At 39.9% G+C, this 13,386-nt stretch overlaps 2 protein-coding genes across 2 annotated transcripts; one reads left to right on the top strand and one right to left on the bottom strand.

Moving 5' to 3' along the window:
• The first annotated feature begins 80 nt into the window (after nt 1-80).
• Nucleotides 81-6,282, top strand: FFAR4 (free fatty acid receptor 4). The gene is made up of 3 exons (XM_021539762.4): nt 81-788; nt 1,541-1,669; nt 5,352-6,282. The coding sequence occupies exons 1-3, from the start codon at nt 255-257 to the stop codon at nt 5,757-5,759; spliced, it is 1,071 nt and encodes a 356-aa protein (XP_021395437.3). The 5' UTR covers nt 81-254; the 3' UTR covers nt 5,760-6,282.
• A 332-nt stretch (nt 6,283-6,614) lies between these two features.
• Nucleotides 6,615-13,012, bottom strand: RBP4 (retinol binding protein 4). The gene is made up of 6 exons (XM_021539751.4): nt 12,962-13,012; nt 12,677-12,812; nt 11,926-12,062; nt 11,687-11,793; nt 10,122-10,334; nt 6,615-6,823 (listed from the first exon to the last, which is right to left on the bottom strand). The coding sequence occupies exons 2-6, from the start codon at nt 12,803-12,805 to the stop codon at nt 6,810-6,812; spliced, it is 600 nt and encodes a 199-aa protein (XP_021395426.1). The 5' UTR covers nt 12,806-12,812; nt 12,962-13,012; the 3' UTR covers nt 6,615-6,809.
• Between the last annotated feature and the right edge of the window lie 374 nt (nt 13,013-13,386).

Raw genomic sequence — 13,386 nt, 5'->3', positions numbered from 1 at the left:
GTGTGAGCTCCACCGTGTTTACTCTCCCACTTCCTTGTTCCACTCCAGTGCGAGGGCCATAAACCGCCCAGCTGGCACGGCTGAGCCTTGGTAGCAGGGGCAGGAGGAAGAGGAGGGAGGGGGATGGCGGTCATCCCCTGGCTCTGTGCTGGGAGGGCACCCCAGGTGCCGCCGTGGTGGTTGGGAGCGCAGCCCTTCCCCTAGGGCTGGTGCCACCATCCACGGTGGGTCTCTGATGCCCACTGGCCACCCTCATGCCCGTGTCCAGAGGCGCACCAGGAGGGAACAAGACCTATTTCCCCTTCTTCTCGGACTTCAGGGGCCGCAATGTGACGGCCCTGCGCATCGGCGAGTCATCCGCCCTGGCCTTCATCTTTCTGCTGTCGCTGGCGGGGAACATCTGGGGCATCTGCCTGCTGCTGAGGCGGCACCGCCGGCTCTGCGCCGCCAACTGCCTCGTCCTCAACCTCTTCTGCGCCGACCTGCTCTTCATCACCGCCATGCCCTTCATCGCCGTCGTGCGCTGGACCGAGTCCTGGGTGCTGGGCAACTTCGTCTGCCACCTGCTCTTCTATGTGGTGAGCCTGAGCGGCACCGTCATCATCCTCTCCCTGTCGGCCGTCAGCCTGGAGCGCGTCGTCTGCATCGCCCGGCTGCGCCACGCCGCCTTCCGCCGCCGCAAGGTGCTGGCCGCCGCCTTGCTCCTCATCTGGGGCTTCGCCGCCCTCGCCACCCTCCCGCTCTGCTGCTTCTTCACCGTGATGCGGCTGCCCACCCCCGCCGGCCAGGTGAGGGCGAGCGCCGGGCGCGCCCGCGGCAGCCGGGCCGGGCCGGGCCGGGCCGGGCCGGGCCGGGGGGCGGCGGGACCGGCGGCGGCGGAGGCTCGTCCGCCTCTGCCGCGGCGGGACAGCGGCCAGCGCGGAGATCGCCTGCAGGGCGGGCCGCGCTCTGTGTGGCCGGAGCTGCTCCCGGCCGCCCCCGCCCCGGCCCGCTCTCCCGGCGGACCGTCCCGTTAGGTGGGAGACGCGCATCGGCTGAGATTCGCTTTGCGTTCCGCAGTGCGGCTCAGAGACGCCCTTTTCAGCTCACTAACCCTAACCGAGGGATCAGCATCCTGGGAGACTTGCCTGCTCCCGCAGCCCCTCTGTACAAAACGGCCATGCACAGATTTTCCTGCCTAATATTTTGAAATGCATACCAAAATGCACCCCACATGACACTTGAGTGAATTTTTAAGTTTAGGGTCTGTAAGTTTCAATTTTAAAGTTGCCATTACAATTTGATAAGAAATTAATGGAACTTTTCCAGTTGTGGACATACCTATTTGTGATTGTATAGAGGTTTAAAACCAGCAAGTAATATATTACTTGACCACTTTGTCTAAGTAGAAAGTTTTCACAGTCTTAGTTTAGTCTTAGTTTAGCCATTTTTTTCCCATAAGCATAGAGGGAGATAAGAACAATGCTGGAAATAATGGTACAATATTACTTTTCTTCTTTTTTTTTTTTTTTTTTTTTTTTTTTTTTTTTTTGGTAAATAGGACATTCAGATTTGCACCCTGGATTGGCCCAGCACTGCAGGAGAAACAGTCTGGGATACAACCTTTGCCATTGTTTTCTTTCTGATACCAGGATTCATCATTGTCATCAGTTACTCCAAAATCTTACAGGTATGCTTTCCCTTTAAATTTTGTTGTAAAACAAAGGGCAGTAAACAGTAACACACTAGGCATCAGCATAATGTCACTGAATACTAATACACGTAAAAGGAACAAACATTTGTTCAATACATTAAAAGTATGTGATATGAAATGGAACATTTCAACCTGCAGATAACAGCCCATATACTTCAATTAAGAACATGCTTCAACAGCACATTACACAGGCCCAACACATGGTTTGTCTTCTTATGTATAGTCTTAAATACATTTCTTCATTTATATGATATTCATATTTAAAGACTGTCAATCTCCTAAATGCTGAAAGAGTCAAGCATTTGAAATAACTAAGAACTGGATTTTGCTTTCATTGAGCCTAAACTTGTCATGAGGGATTTGTAAGAAAGCAGAGAAAGGCAGGACTAGGAAAAAAAACGTATCTACTTTTTGATCTACTGGCTTTCTGCATGTGTCTTTAGTACACAGATCTCATTAGATTATGCTTAATCTTCCACAATATCAAATACTGTAAGCAAAACCTGTAAATTAAGCCATCTCTTCCACTTTCTTTCTAAGTGGGTGATGTTTAACATATGCTGAAATATAAGCCAAGCCACGCAGCACCACAGAGTTTTAATCTATAGTCTAACAAGCATTATATTAGCATCTAATTTCCTTTTAAACTATACAAAATCAGAGTGAGAAAGATCTAGAAATCTTCAAACCAAGCACTTCAAACTAGTCACCGCAATGCCTAGTTTTTAGCAACCACCCACAAGATGCTTGATTCCTTTATTGGGTAATTAAACTTCTCATAATATGTATAAGAAAATTATAGGTTTTGGAAAGGAACTTCAGCATACATAGATTATTGAGCAAGGAGTTAACTGTTGAAATGATGAGCACCAGGGGGCTGTGGGTGCATGCACCCTGGATGTAGGTGTAAAATCAACCTAGGACTTAGAATCTGGTCTCCACACATCCTTGTCTATTGATCAAACTTAAACTTGTAGTAAAAGTCATCAGCCTGTAGTTTCTGTACTGTCTGTTAGCTCACTATAACCTTGAGGTAAATGCATTAGGTGAACCTCTTCTAGTGAAGTAAAGCACTTGCAACCACATACACTTAGGCAGAGCGTAGAGTAACTCAGTGGAGAGTGAGTCCTTTGAAAGAATGCAAAACACTGCAGGCCAAGAAATGCCACAGTTCTTGGTCAGAGGCCAGGACAGGAATGGTGTTTGTTAGTCCTGTCCTTCCAGACTCCAGATTACAGGTAAATTTATAAAACAAAATGGCACATAGGGAGCTAGAAGCCAAAAAGCTCTGCTCCTGTTTCTTTTCTAACTTGCTAACAGAGATGCTAAAATACATTGCTATTTCCCCTGAAATGAGGAAGGCTTGAGGCCCATAGCAAGATATAATTGAATCTTCTCTCTCTCTCCAGGAAGCAAGCAGAACTGAACTGGAGAATGTCTCAATCCCTGTGCCATTCCCAAGAGCAGACTCACTCTCTTTGTGAGAAAGCTCCATTATGCCAGTGCACATGTAGCATGATTCTCAGTATTGCTGGAAGCAGTGACAAGCATTCATGTATTCAGGTTACAACATTGATGATGATGATGAGGAGGATGATGAGGACTGACTACAGATACAAGACCTGAAATTTTTTAAAAATTATACACTACTACAAATGTGTACTTCACAATTTACTCTGAAACTGAGTATTATTCTTACACAACACTTCCCAGAACCCTGGCAAAAATCATAGATTAGATGCCATGATTTGTAATTTATTTGGTTTTCCATTATTCTGCCTCTCAGGCAAGATTTTGTCTGAGGCTAGAACTAGGGAAGATGTCTATGTTCTGGAAGTTACACGCTTATATATATCTGACTTCTAAGTTCTCATTTGTCCAGATGCCCAGGATTGGTATCTATACTGGGCAGACCAAAAACAGATCCACAACATACCACTGCCACCCCATTTCTCTTGAACACTTTCTTAAGAAGTTGTGTCTTGTTTACCACAGTCCTGGTGACTCTTGCATTCTTAGTTCGAGGCTGCGCAGATCCTGCAGGAAAGACAGAAAGTATTTATATGGGACAGATATAAATATATCTGGTGAGGACATTCTGTAGCAATTTTGAACAGTGGAGACTGAGAAGTGCACACAACTCAGTTTTCCTACTTTTATAGTAGTCCTTTGCATTTCATGAAACCTTTATTCTTACTAAGACAGGTTAGGTGTTCTCTGAGAACAACTCATGAAACCTTTATTCTTACTAAGAGAGGTTAGGTGTTCTCTGAGAACAACTCTTGGTTTGGGCTCTTTGAAGGAGTTAACCTAATTTCTGGATTCCAGATTGTACAGCAGAAGATCAACAAGCTGGAATAGTTTTACATGCTCAGGACATCAGAATTCTCTGTTCCTTTTTAAATCAGAGAAGCAGTTAGTGAGACTGTCCCCTTCTCAGCCTCAGAAGCTGCAAAGAAACCCACTTTTGGTTCATGGGTTTTTATTTATACAGCTACATTCTATTAAAATATTTAAAGATGTCTAGATTCTTAATGTGTATTTATCTCCATGGCAAATTCAGAAAACTGCTAACAGAATGACAAATTACTCTCTCTCTCTCTAAACATTTTCATCCTTACCTGTACCAGGAAGTTAAAATGTTGCTAGTATTAGTGTTGTCCTTCCTGAATTTCTGCTAAAGGGAAAAGGGAAAAGTGGTAGGTGAAGCCTTACCTTTTGACTTTCCTATGTAGCTAAGGATTGATCAAAGGCTTTTGAAAACACCCTTTCCTTATGCATGCAGGGGATAAAGTGGCATCTCAGTTATTTAGCACAAATCTTTGCTAGATATTTCAGTTTTAATTTATTTGCATCAGAGGTATGAATGTAACACACTTAATTGTGCCATACCAACTTCAGGGATGACAGAGATGTAGAGCAAAGGATTTCAAATTGGCTGCAAGCCCACTGGATCCAATATTCTACCTAATGACAGATGATACACACCTGTGAATACTAGGTTTCCAAGCTACCCATAGTCTAGTTCATTACATAAGAGAATACTTTTACAAGACACAGATTTTTATAGTGACAGTAAGGATCTGTAAGATTTCATAGAAAGCAATTGTGATTACTGTCTGAAAAGCTAAGTGTGACACAAAACAGTGCACAATGTCATTCACATTTAAAATAATTTATTGTAATAAATTCATGCTCCTTCTAATACCTACCTTATAATATTAGCATGGCCATAAGAGAATTGGATTGCCTTCCTTCTTGCACATCAACAGGATTGTTAACTATGTTCCAGTTTGCATTTGTGAAAAAAATCAATGGGTTTCTTTAGATAGAACAAATGAGGTCATAATTTGAATTTAATGGGATTTCATGAGTAATTAAGACTGTTTTATGCTGAAAAGCATTTGTGACTGGTAGGGAGCCATGAAAAGAACAACCACTTTGCCTGATATTGAGATGAATTCACAGCCGAGAGGAAAAAGAATTGCTAGTGAAGTGAGAACATTTGAAATGAAACCATGGACAAAAAGTACAAATTAATTCTGCAACGTGATTTTTTGTTGTCACTTTTCAAAAGAAAACACCATGTACCAAGATTTATGCTTTCACTTGTAAAAATGTGTTTCAGTGAAAGTCGTTTTCTTCTCTTTTACTGCAGATTACAAAAGCATCAAGAAGAAGTTTAAATGCTGGTTTAGCCTACCCAGAACATCATCAAATTCGTGTTTCCCAGCAAGACTACAAACTATTCCGAGCCCTTTTTCTGTTGATGACCTCTTTCTTCATTATGTGGACTCCAATAATAGTAATTATTTTTTTAATTTTAGTTCAGAACTTCAAAAAAGATTTAAATATTTTGCCATCAGTTTTCTTCTGGATAGCATTATTCACTTTTGCCAACTCTGCTGTCAATCCAGTTCTGTATAATGTTGCCCATTTCAGACGTAAATGTCAGGAAATTCTTCTCTGTTGTACAGGGAACCCTGAAAGGCATGGACCAGGTACAGAAACCACTGCAAGAAGAAGTAACCATGAACAGCCACATTTGTCTTTCATTACCAGATAATTATTTAAAGTCTGAGCTGTGCCACACTTTGGATTTTGTCTATGTTATCCCAGGTCACATAGGTTATTATGTTATAGAATTACATGCCAAAGGAGGAGGAAAAAAGCTAAATATGTATTTTTCATTCCTGCAGGTAAAATTCTCTTCATTGCTTTGCCTCATTAAGATTGAACAATTTAATTTAAGGGATTGAATTCTCCTCTTACACTGAAATAAATAGAAATATGGCAGTGAACTTGGTGAATGTCAAATAGTTGAATTAAGTACTTTAAAGTTTCTAGTGAAAATGTTCATACTCAGAAAGTATCTGCTTTTTTTTTTTTTAATCCAGTTTTTAAAGGGAACATGATTAAACACTTCAATGACTGTCTACCTGAATGTAAGTTTGAGCAGACTAACTGAAACAAGGTAATGAACATGTGTTATCATCAAGTAAATGACCAGTTTGGTTCCATCTCAAATTAAAGCTATGGACTTAATACATGTGAATTAACAAGTAAAGAATAAATAAATAAATGATAAATTGTCATGTGTAAAATAGTTACTTTAAAAAGAAACGTATTTTTTATGTCTTCACTAGTGATATAATAAAGTTAATTAGTGATATATAGGGTCACTGAAACTCATTTCTCTTTTCTAAACAATTTCTAGTATTTTATAGGGAAAATATAATGTTCTAGTTGGAAAGAAAATACATATACTTGGAGGTTTATGATAAATACTTTTAGTCAGAAATTGAAACCACTAAAAAAAGCAAGATTAAATTCTTAATTAGCACCAGTCATTAGTTCAAAAAAATGCACAAAGAGGCTACTAATGAAACCAATGTGTACATATGTACAGATTTGCATACAATTTGCATCCCCTGTGATCCAAGTTTATTAAAATGTTTCATTGGTTTATTAAAAAGGTGAGCTACACAGCTCAGATAAATATATTGAAAATCTAAATGGACCCATTTAAAGCATTTTCCAGGGAACACATGATCAATGTGTTAACTTTACATCCGTGGTGCTGTTACATGGTTTCTTTCCATAGGGCTGGATCTCCTTAAGAGCAAAATCCTGAAACACACAAAAACCACAGTTGTGTTTGTCAAATACTCCAGACAAAATTTAATTACACAAACTTTCATAAAATTTAAAATGCATACATATCTAATTTCTTTAAAATGCTCAAGTCCAGCAGTCTGTTACTTGTAATAATAATGCCATTACCTTACTCTGCAGTTTATAATTCTGTGGAATTTTCAACTCAGAACAAAACAGGAATTCATCCAATCCATTACACCTCTCCTGAGAATTTTAATACTTTTGCAGAAAATGTACTGGGCAGATCAATTATAGAGTATCTTTCAGTGATACTGAATTTTAAAGAGTCTATACTTTAACAAGCTTCTAGTTATTTGCGTAAAAATAATTAATTTAGGAATGTCCTTCAACAAAGTAAGAATCTCCTGACTCCCAAAACTTCTAATGACAATAGTAAATTAGCAGAAGGAATATACCACTCTTTATTTCACAATTGCTGCTTCTAGCAAATGCTAACCGCAGATGCAGCTTTCAGCTTTACTGACATGACACTGTATTTACAAGTACTCTTACTTAATATTGACACTGACATTACATAGCTTAAAGTTACTTGAGCTATTACTCTAAGAGACTAAGTGTATTATAGCTTGAGCTATATTTAGGAGCTACCATCATAAATGCAGGGTAAGTTAGAACAAAAAACTTTCATCCCCTAGGCTTCTCTTTTGCCTTGAACAGACAGTACAGCAATTTCTTTCTTTTTTTTTTTTATCAAGTAATTTTTTTTATGTTTATTAGTTGAGCGAGCACACACACATGTTCATACACACAGACTCTTAATTAGCTTCAAGACATAGGCAGAGTGTGCATAATTAGCAATAGATACCAATCTATTCTTTCAGCTTTACTAACATCAGTCAGAATTTTATCACAGTAACAATGGGATGCAGGTCAGTGCAGATGATTGAAGTTTGTTTGTTTTGGTAATAATTCTGTAGCTCTTAATAGCAGAGTTAAAATCAACGTAGTAAAACTTCCAATCCATACATAAGGAATTAAGCAAATTTTGTAAGAATTTCTGACCTGAAGCTCCCAATATTTTTTTTTTCCCCAGTTTACCTCACAATCATTCCCTCAGTTCCAAATGTGCTTGCTTTGCAGGAACTTTGGCTTGATGATACTGGAGAATTCAGAATCAACTAGTAATAGGGTCCTGATCAATAAAGGGGAAAATGCAAATTGCTAGCTTATACTTTGGTGCTGGGCTTATAAACTCTGGCATAATCCTTCATAAAAAGGTACCCAGGTTCCTGTTTTTCATTTGCAAACTACGAAACTCACACAGTCATGTCAGACACTGCACTCAACATCTAACATCTGAGTATAAATTAGGGTAGCAAACAAAGAACACTGTGACTTGGTAGATTAGGTATTTGATATCCATAACAAACAAGAAGAATTATGATCAACTTTTAAATGATCTTAGTATTGATAGAATAGCTCTAAACATCTGATTATTTTGCTTTCTCATTTTCAGAAATTTTTACTCTTGCTGGATTTTACTTTAAAAGCAGGGAATGCAGGATTCAAAACAGAAAAGTATAATAAATATATATAATCACATTGTTTATTTTCTATCCTATCTAACATTATGCACTCATACAAATAATTCACAGAAGTTGATTCCATTTGCATTTATAATGTCTCTTATTCTTGACTGTTCTAAGTTTCAACTGACTTATGTTGTCGCCAAATTCTCATTCAAGATAATTTCTTTTTTCATTGTTGTCAGGCACTTTTCGCAGGTCACTGATCAGTACTGTAAACACCACCTACTTCAGCAGAGTAGGTGACACCCTGTTCTTCAAGGCACCCTGTTATCAGCATACTACTTTACAACATGGCAATGTATTATTCTGTGTTTATGGATCAGATAAACAGATAATAGAGCCACAACAGCTGACTTCGCTCATCTGTTCTGACTTTCTTTATAAGACACAAAAGTTCCTTCAGTCCATCCCAGTTTGTTCTAGCATGTCATTGACAAAAGCTTTTAATCTTGATTTACAGATTTCAGTGATGAAGAACATACAACAGCTCTTGGTAAACTGTTCCAAAGGTTAATAACCTTTGGAGTTAAACAAATGGCTGTTTATTTCTGCTCTGAATGTGTCCAGTTTAAAGTTCCATCCATTTAAATTTATTATTCCTGTGTTTGCAAGTTTGCAAGTTCTTTTCTATCCAATTCCTATTGCTTGTGTAGACAAGGACAGACTTTGCTCAGGTCAGCCTTTAACCTCTTTCTGATAGGAAAAGATGAAGATCTTTAAAGCACTCACTAGAGGACACATTTTACAAACTTTCAATCATTTTCTCTGCTTTTCTTTGAAACTTCTAATTAATCTTTTTCCAGTTATGCTTGTCACCAAATGTGACATAGCAATTAGATCTATGCCAAGCACAACAATCTCATGTGAGTCTTGGTTTACACATTGAAGAATCGGATTAATTCTTCTTCTCACATCATGGGGAGTTCCCATTCAGCTGATTCATTAGTCAAGTCTTTCATAAATAGCATGTCTTCCAGGATGTGAGGGGTGGGGAGGGAGTAGGGAGAGGTACTACTATTTTATTTGTTCTAAATATTTTGATTTTTCTCCTTCACACTTTGCAGTTCCCAACTCTGAGTGTAATTCTTATCTTAAGAAACATTATGGTTTCTTCTAGATTATTACCATTTGGCCATTTGTAATACACTTGAGCGTAAGTGAGCTAATTCCCTCTGTTGTGAGCTCAGCCTGACTAAATGACTCAAAATAGTGTCATGCTTCCAGTATGAGGGCTATGTCTCTCTTCCACAGCTCTTTGTGAAACAGTTAGTATGAGGACTTGTGAGAAAGGGTCTTCTATAAGGTATCCTTTCCAAGACTTCTATTTTCCTTAAAAGCCTTTCTAAAGAATTTCTCAAAAAAGCATTTCAACAAAGGCAAAGAGATCTGATAAAAGCTGCCCAATTTCTTTTTACCATAGCCATGAAGTTTATGCTTACTGTGTTTACTCACACTACATTGATTTAATTGTTTTACAACTTCCTCTAATTACTTTTTCAGCTGACCTGATAATGCTGCATGAAAAACTATGTACCTCAGCTCTCCTTCAGATAAGGGAAGTAAAAGTTAGAAATAACTTACTACAAGCTCCAGTTTTCAAAAGACAATGTTACAGCCACTAAGTAAAAGACTTTACGCATTTGATATCTAATGAGCAAAAGAATCCCAGTACTTTAGTCATTAAACCCTGAAATAAAATTATTCAGAAAAAAAGTTCTCACCATTATGAGCGATAATTCTGTATTTTCTGTCCAAACAGAGCTCTATCTGCCTTTGTCTGACAATTTTCAGTGCATCTGGAGGCAGTCCCTTGGGGTCCCGGGAGAACACAAAGGAGTAGCTATCAGCACAAGTGCCATCTGCATTTAGCTGGCGGCAGGAGTAATGAAGAGCATAGGTATCATAATCTGTGTCCACTACCCAGTGATCATCATCTGGAAGAAACCACAGCAGAGAAGAAAAAGTTTTAGAGACACCAGTGAAATCTAGTAAATCAGAAAGGATTGCTGCCATAACTCTGTAAAGAAAATACTAAGATGAAAATCGGTACAAGTTATAGCAGATTAGCTTTTCATTTATTCCTGTGTCCAGTATTTAATTCCATGTTTATTTTTTAAAAGAAAATAAAGATGGACGTGTTAGGCCTGCTCAAGGTGAATCAAACCCATATATATTTTCCTACCAGGGATGTTACTTAGACTGCATTTTTAAGGAAAAAGATAATCATGCTGTTTGCTTGTGTATTGAAAGTATTTGCTACAAGTTCTGCCATAAACCCTCTTCTTAAAACACAGTTACCACTTTAGAGAATTGTAAACTATTTAGTTTTGTAACCTGACAAAAACCTGGTCATACAGACACTCCAATCTAACAGAATGAGGCTGTTTCAGTGTTTGCAGTAAAACCTGACATATCTGCACCTTCCTCTCCTGGAGCAAAAAAAAAATCTCTGTTGCAGTACATCTGCACTGATGAAGGCAACACTCTGTTGTCTTCCCCTTCTCTCCTGTGGGGGGACACCAGACTTTTTAGAAGTGCAGAGTTTGGGGTCAGACAGCAATCTGAAGAACCCAGGACTCTGCAGCATATTGTGAAGAGAACTGTTTAAGAAAAATTGGCATCCAAAACATGCTTTTTAACTGTGTCTTTGGATGGAATGGAGTTCCTATAAGTTCCAAATTCTATCTGCTTCTCTTGGAAACAATCCAAGGAAATGTCTTGAGCTACAAAGGGTCTGAGTCACTACTTGACTCAAGGAACTGATTCTGCATAGGTTGTGAGAGATTACATAAAAATACAAATATATCAATATATACATATGATCATATTTGTCTCTTAAAATAGATAAATCTCTACATTTGCAGACACAAGATCAAACAAAATAACATTTTTATAAATCCTCTCCCCTCCTTGGCCAACTCTGACATCAGGCTTCAGAGAGAACACTAGCATCCGGTAAATGACTTCTGAACTAAAGTCTTAAAATACTTCATCTGCCTTTCATTTCTTCCCAAACAGTGGCCTTCAGTTATATTGTTGGGTAACAAACAAAATAAATACAAAGATATACAAAGGCCAGGTCTTTACTTGTTTAAAGAAAGCCAACCAGCTGTCCCATATAAAAAGTAGTGATTACCTTGTTCACATTAAGCTTTGCAGTATGATAGCTATTAGGTCTTTTAAGTGTGTTTAAGAAATTCAACAGTACTTTATCCTTCCCCAGCATGGACATAAAACATAACTAGCTTTCCAAGTAGTTCTACATCTTCTATAGTTAAGTACTCACTTCCTTTCTGCAGAAAAGAGGCGACACCCCAGTACTTCATCTTGAACTTGGCAGGATCCTCTGTGTCAGTGAAAGAGCCGATCATGTCAGCACAGACATCCCAGTTACTGTAGCCAAAATAAAAAATCAGATTCCAATGAAAGAGCACAAGTTCAGTGTGACTAGCACAGGGATAGCAGGTAGGATTGGAGCAGTAAGCTTAGTGAAATGGAGCAAGAGGAGAATGGCAAACAGCTTACTTGAAGAGTCTGACTCTGCCCTTTGCAGTGGCAGTCATTTGTCCATTCTCATCTACGGTGAACTGGGCTACCACATTGTCCTGAAGAAACAGCCCCTCAGGATCTTTTTTTGCCATAGCATACCAGGTGCCACTGTACTGCAAGAAAATAAGAAAGGCTGCAGTTAGATCTAGAACAATGAAACATTACAATCAGACAGTACAGAATAGAGGAGGTGACAGAAGGAAGAGCATGCAGATCTTTGACACCATGCCTCAAAGGTGTACCTAAGAAACAAATCTAGCATAAATCCATCAGTACATCCTAGTGCAGTCATAATCTGTGGAAATACTGACCTTTTTTTTGTAATCTTACCTATATCTGCAGCTGTCCAGTATAAGGATACAAAATTTAGTGGGAAAAGGAATAACAACTGGCAGATCTTGCCAGATCAATGTACACTTTTTCCCTTGCAACAATGTCTGAAAACACCAGAGTATTTATTTTTCATAGAAACAACCAAGTCAGTACACTCCTTCTGCTTATACCCTACAGTTTGAGACCAGTCTGTTAAACTCAGTTTCTGCAGTATTCCTTTAGCAGGTGCATCAGGATCTGTGGATGTGTGGGCATCACACACTTCAGCTGTTTTTCAGTATCACAGTCTGTGACTTTGAAATGTGACCACACCGGTGCTACTGAATGACAAATTTTGTAGCCTGGAAGGAGCTATGCAAGACATCACAGATCCATGAGAGTAAAGAAGATTTACCCTGGTCTTGTCGAAGTTCTCCTTGACTTTGAAGCTGCTTACTCGGCAGTCGCGCTCTGCAGTGCTGCTGCCCATCAAGGCCAGTGACAGCAGCAGCAGCCAGGGCAGAGCTCTCTCTGTGTGGGCCATCCTGTCCCTGCAGCAAACAGAGAATAGCATCAGAAACAGGCTCTGTCACACAAGTGGCTGCCCTGATAGGTCGCCAGGGTGTCATGCAGTTTTCCTTGATGCATGTTCAGGCAAAGCCCCAGGTTGTCCCCAGCCCACAACAGCAGGTTCCCTTACAGACAGTGCCAGTCCCTGGAGCCTCTTGAGAGCCCAAGTGTTGATGGTGGTGGCAGTGCCCAGACAGGGAATGCTTTATGTACTCCCGGGGCTTTCGCAACCCGTTAGCCACAGGGCCAGCATTGGAGAGGGCAGCAGGAGGCGGGTTGGTGGATGCTGCGGGCTGGGGCCCCTTCATAACAGCCCTTGCGTAACAGCCATGGGCTCAGGTGGTCTTTGACCCTGATCTGCAGCCAAGCAGGCGCTAGGAACAAATGCCTCTCTTTGCTTTTCCCAACCTGAAAGCAGAGCTCACACCTGGGGGAAGGGGTGTGCACATGTGTGGGGAGAACAAATGGAATGAGAGGCACCTTTACATGGGGGAGAGTGAACTGCCTCCACCTCCTCTGTGATTTTACACACCGCAGTCCAAAATCCATCTTACC

The sequence above is a fragment of the Lonchura striata genome, chromosome 6 (genome assembly GCF_050655825.1).
Source record: "Lonchura striata isolate lonStrDom1 chromosome 6, ASM5065582v1, whole genome shotgun sequence".
Lineage (NCBI taxonomy): Eukaryota > Metazoa > Chordata > Aves > Passeriformes > Estrildidae > Lonchura > Lonchura striata.
Note: the sequence above shows the minus strand (reverse complement) of the source record. Positions and strands in the feature narration are given on the sequence as shown.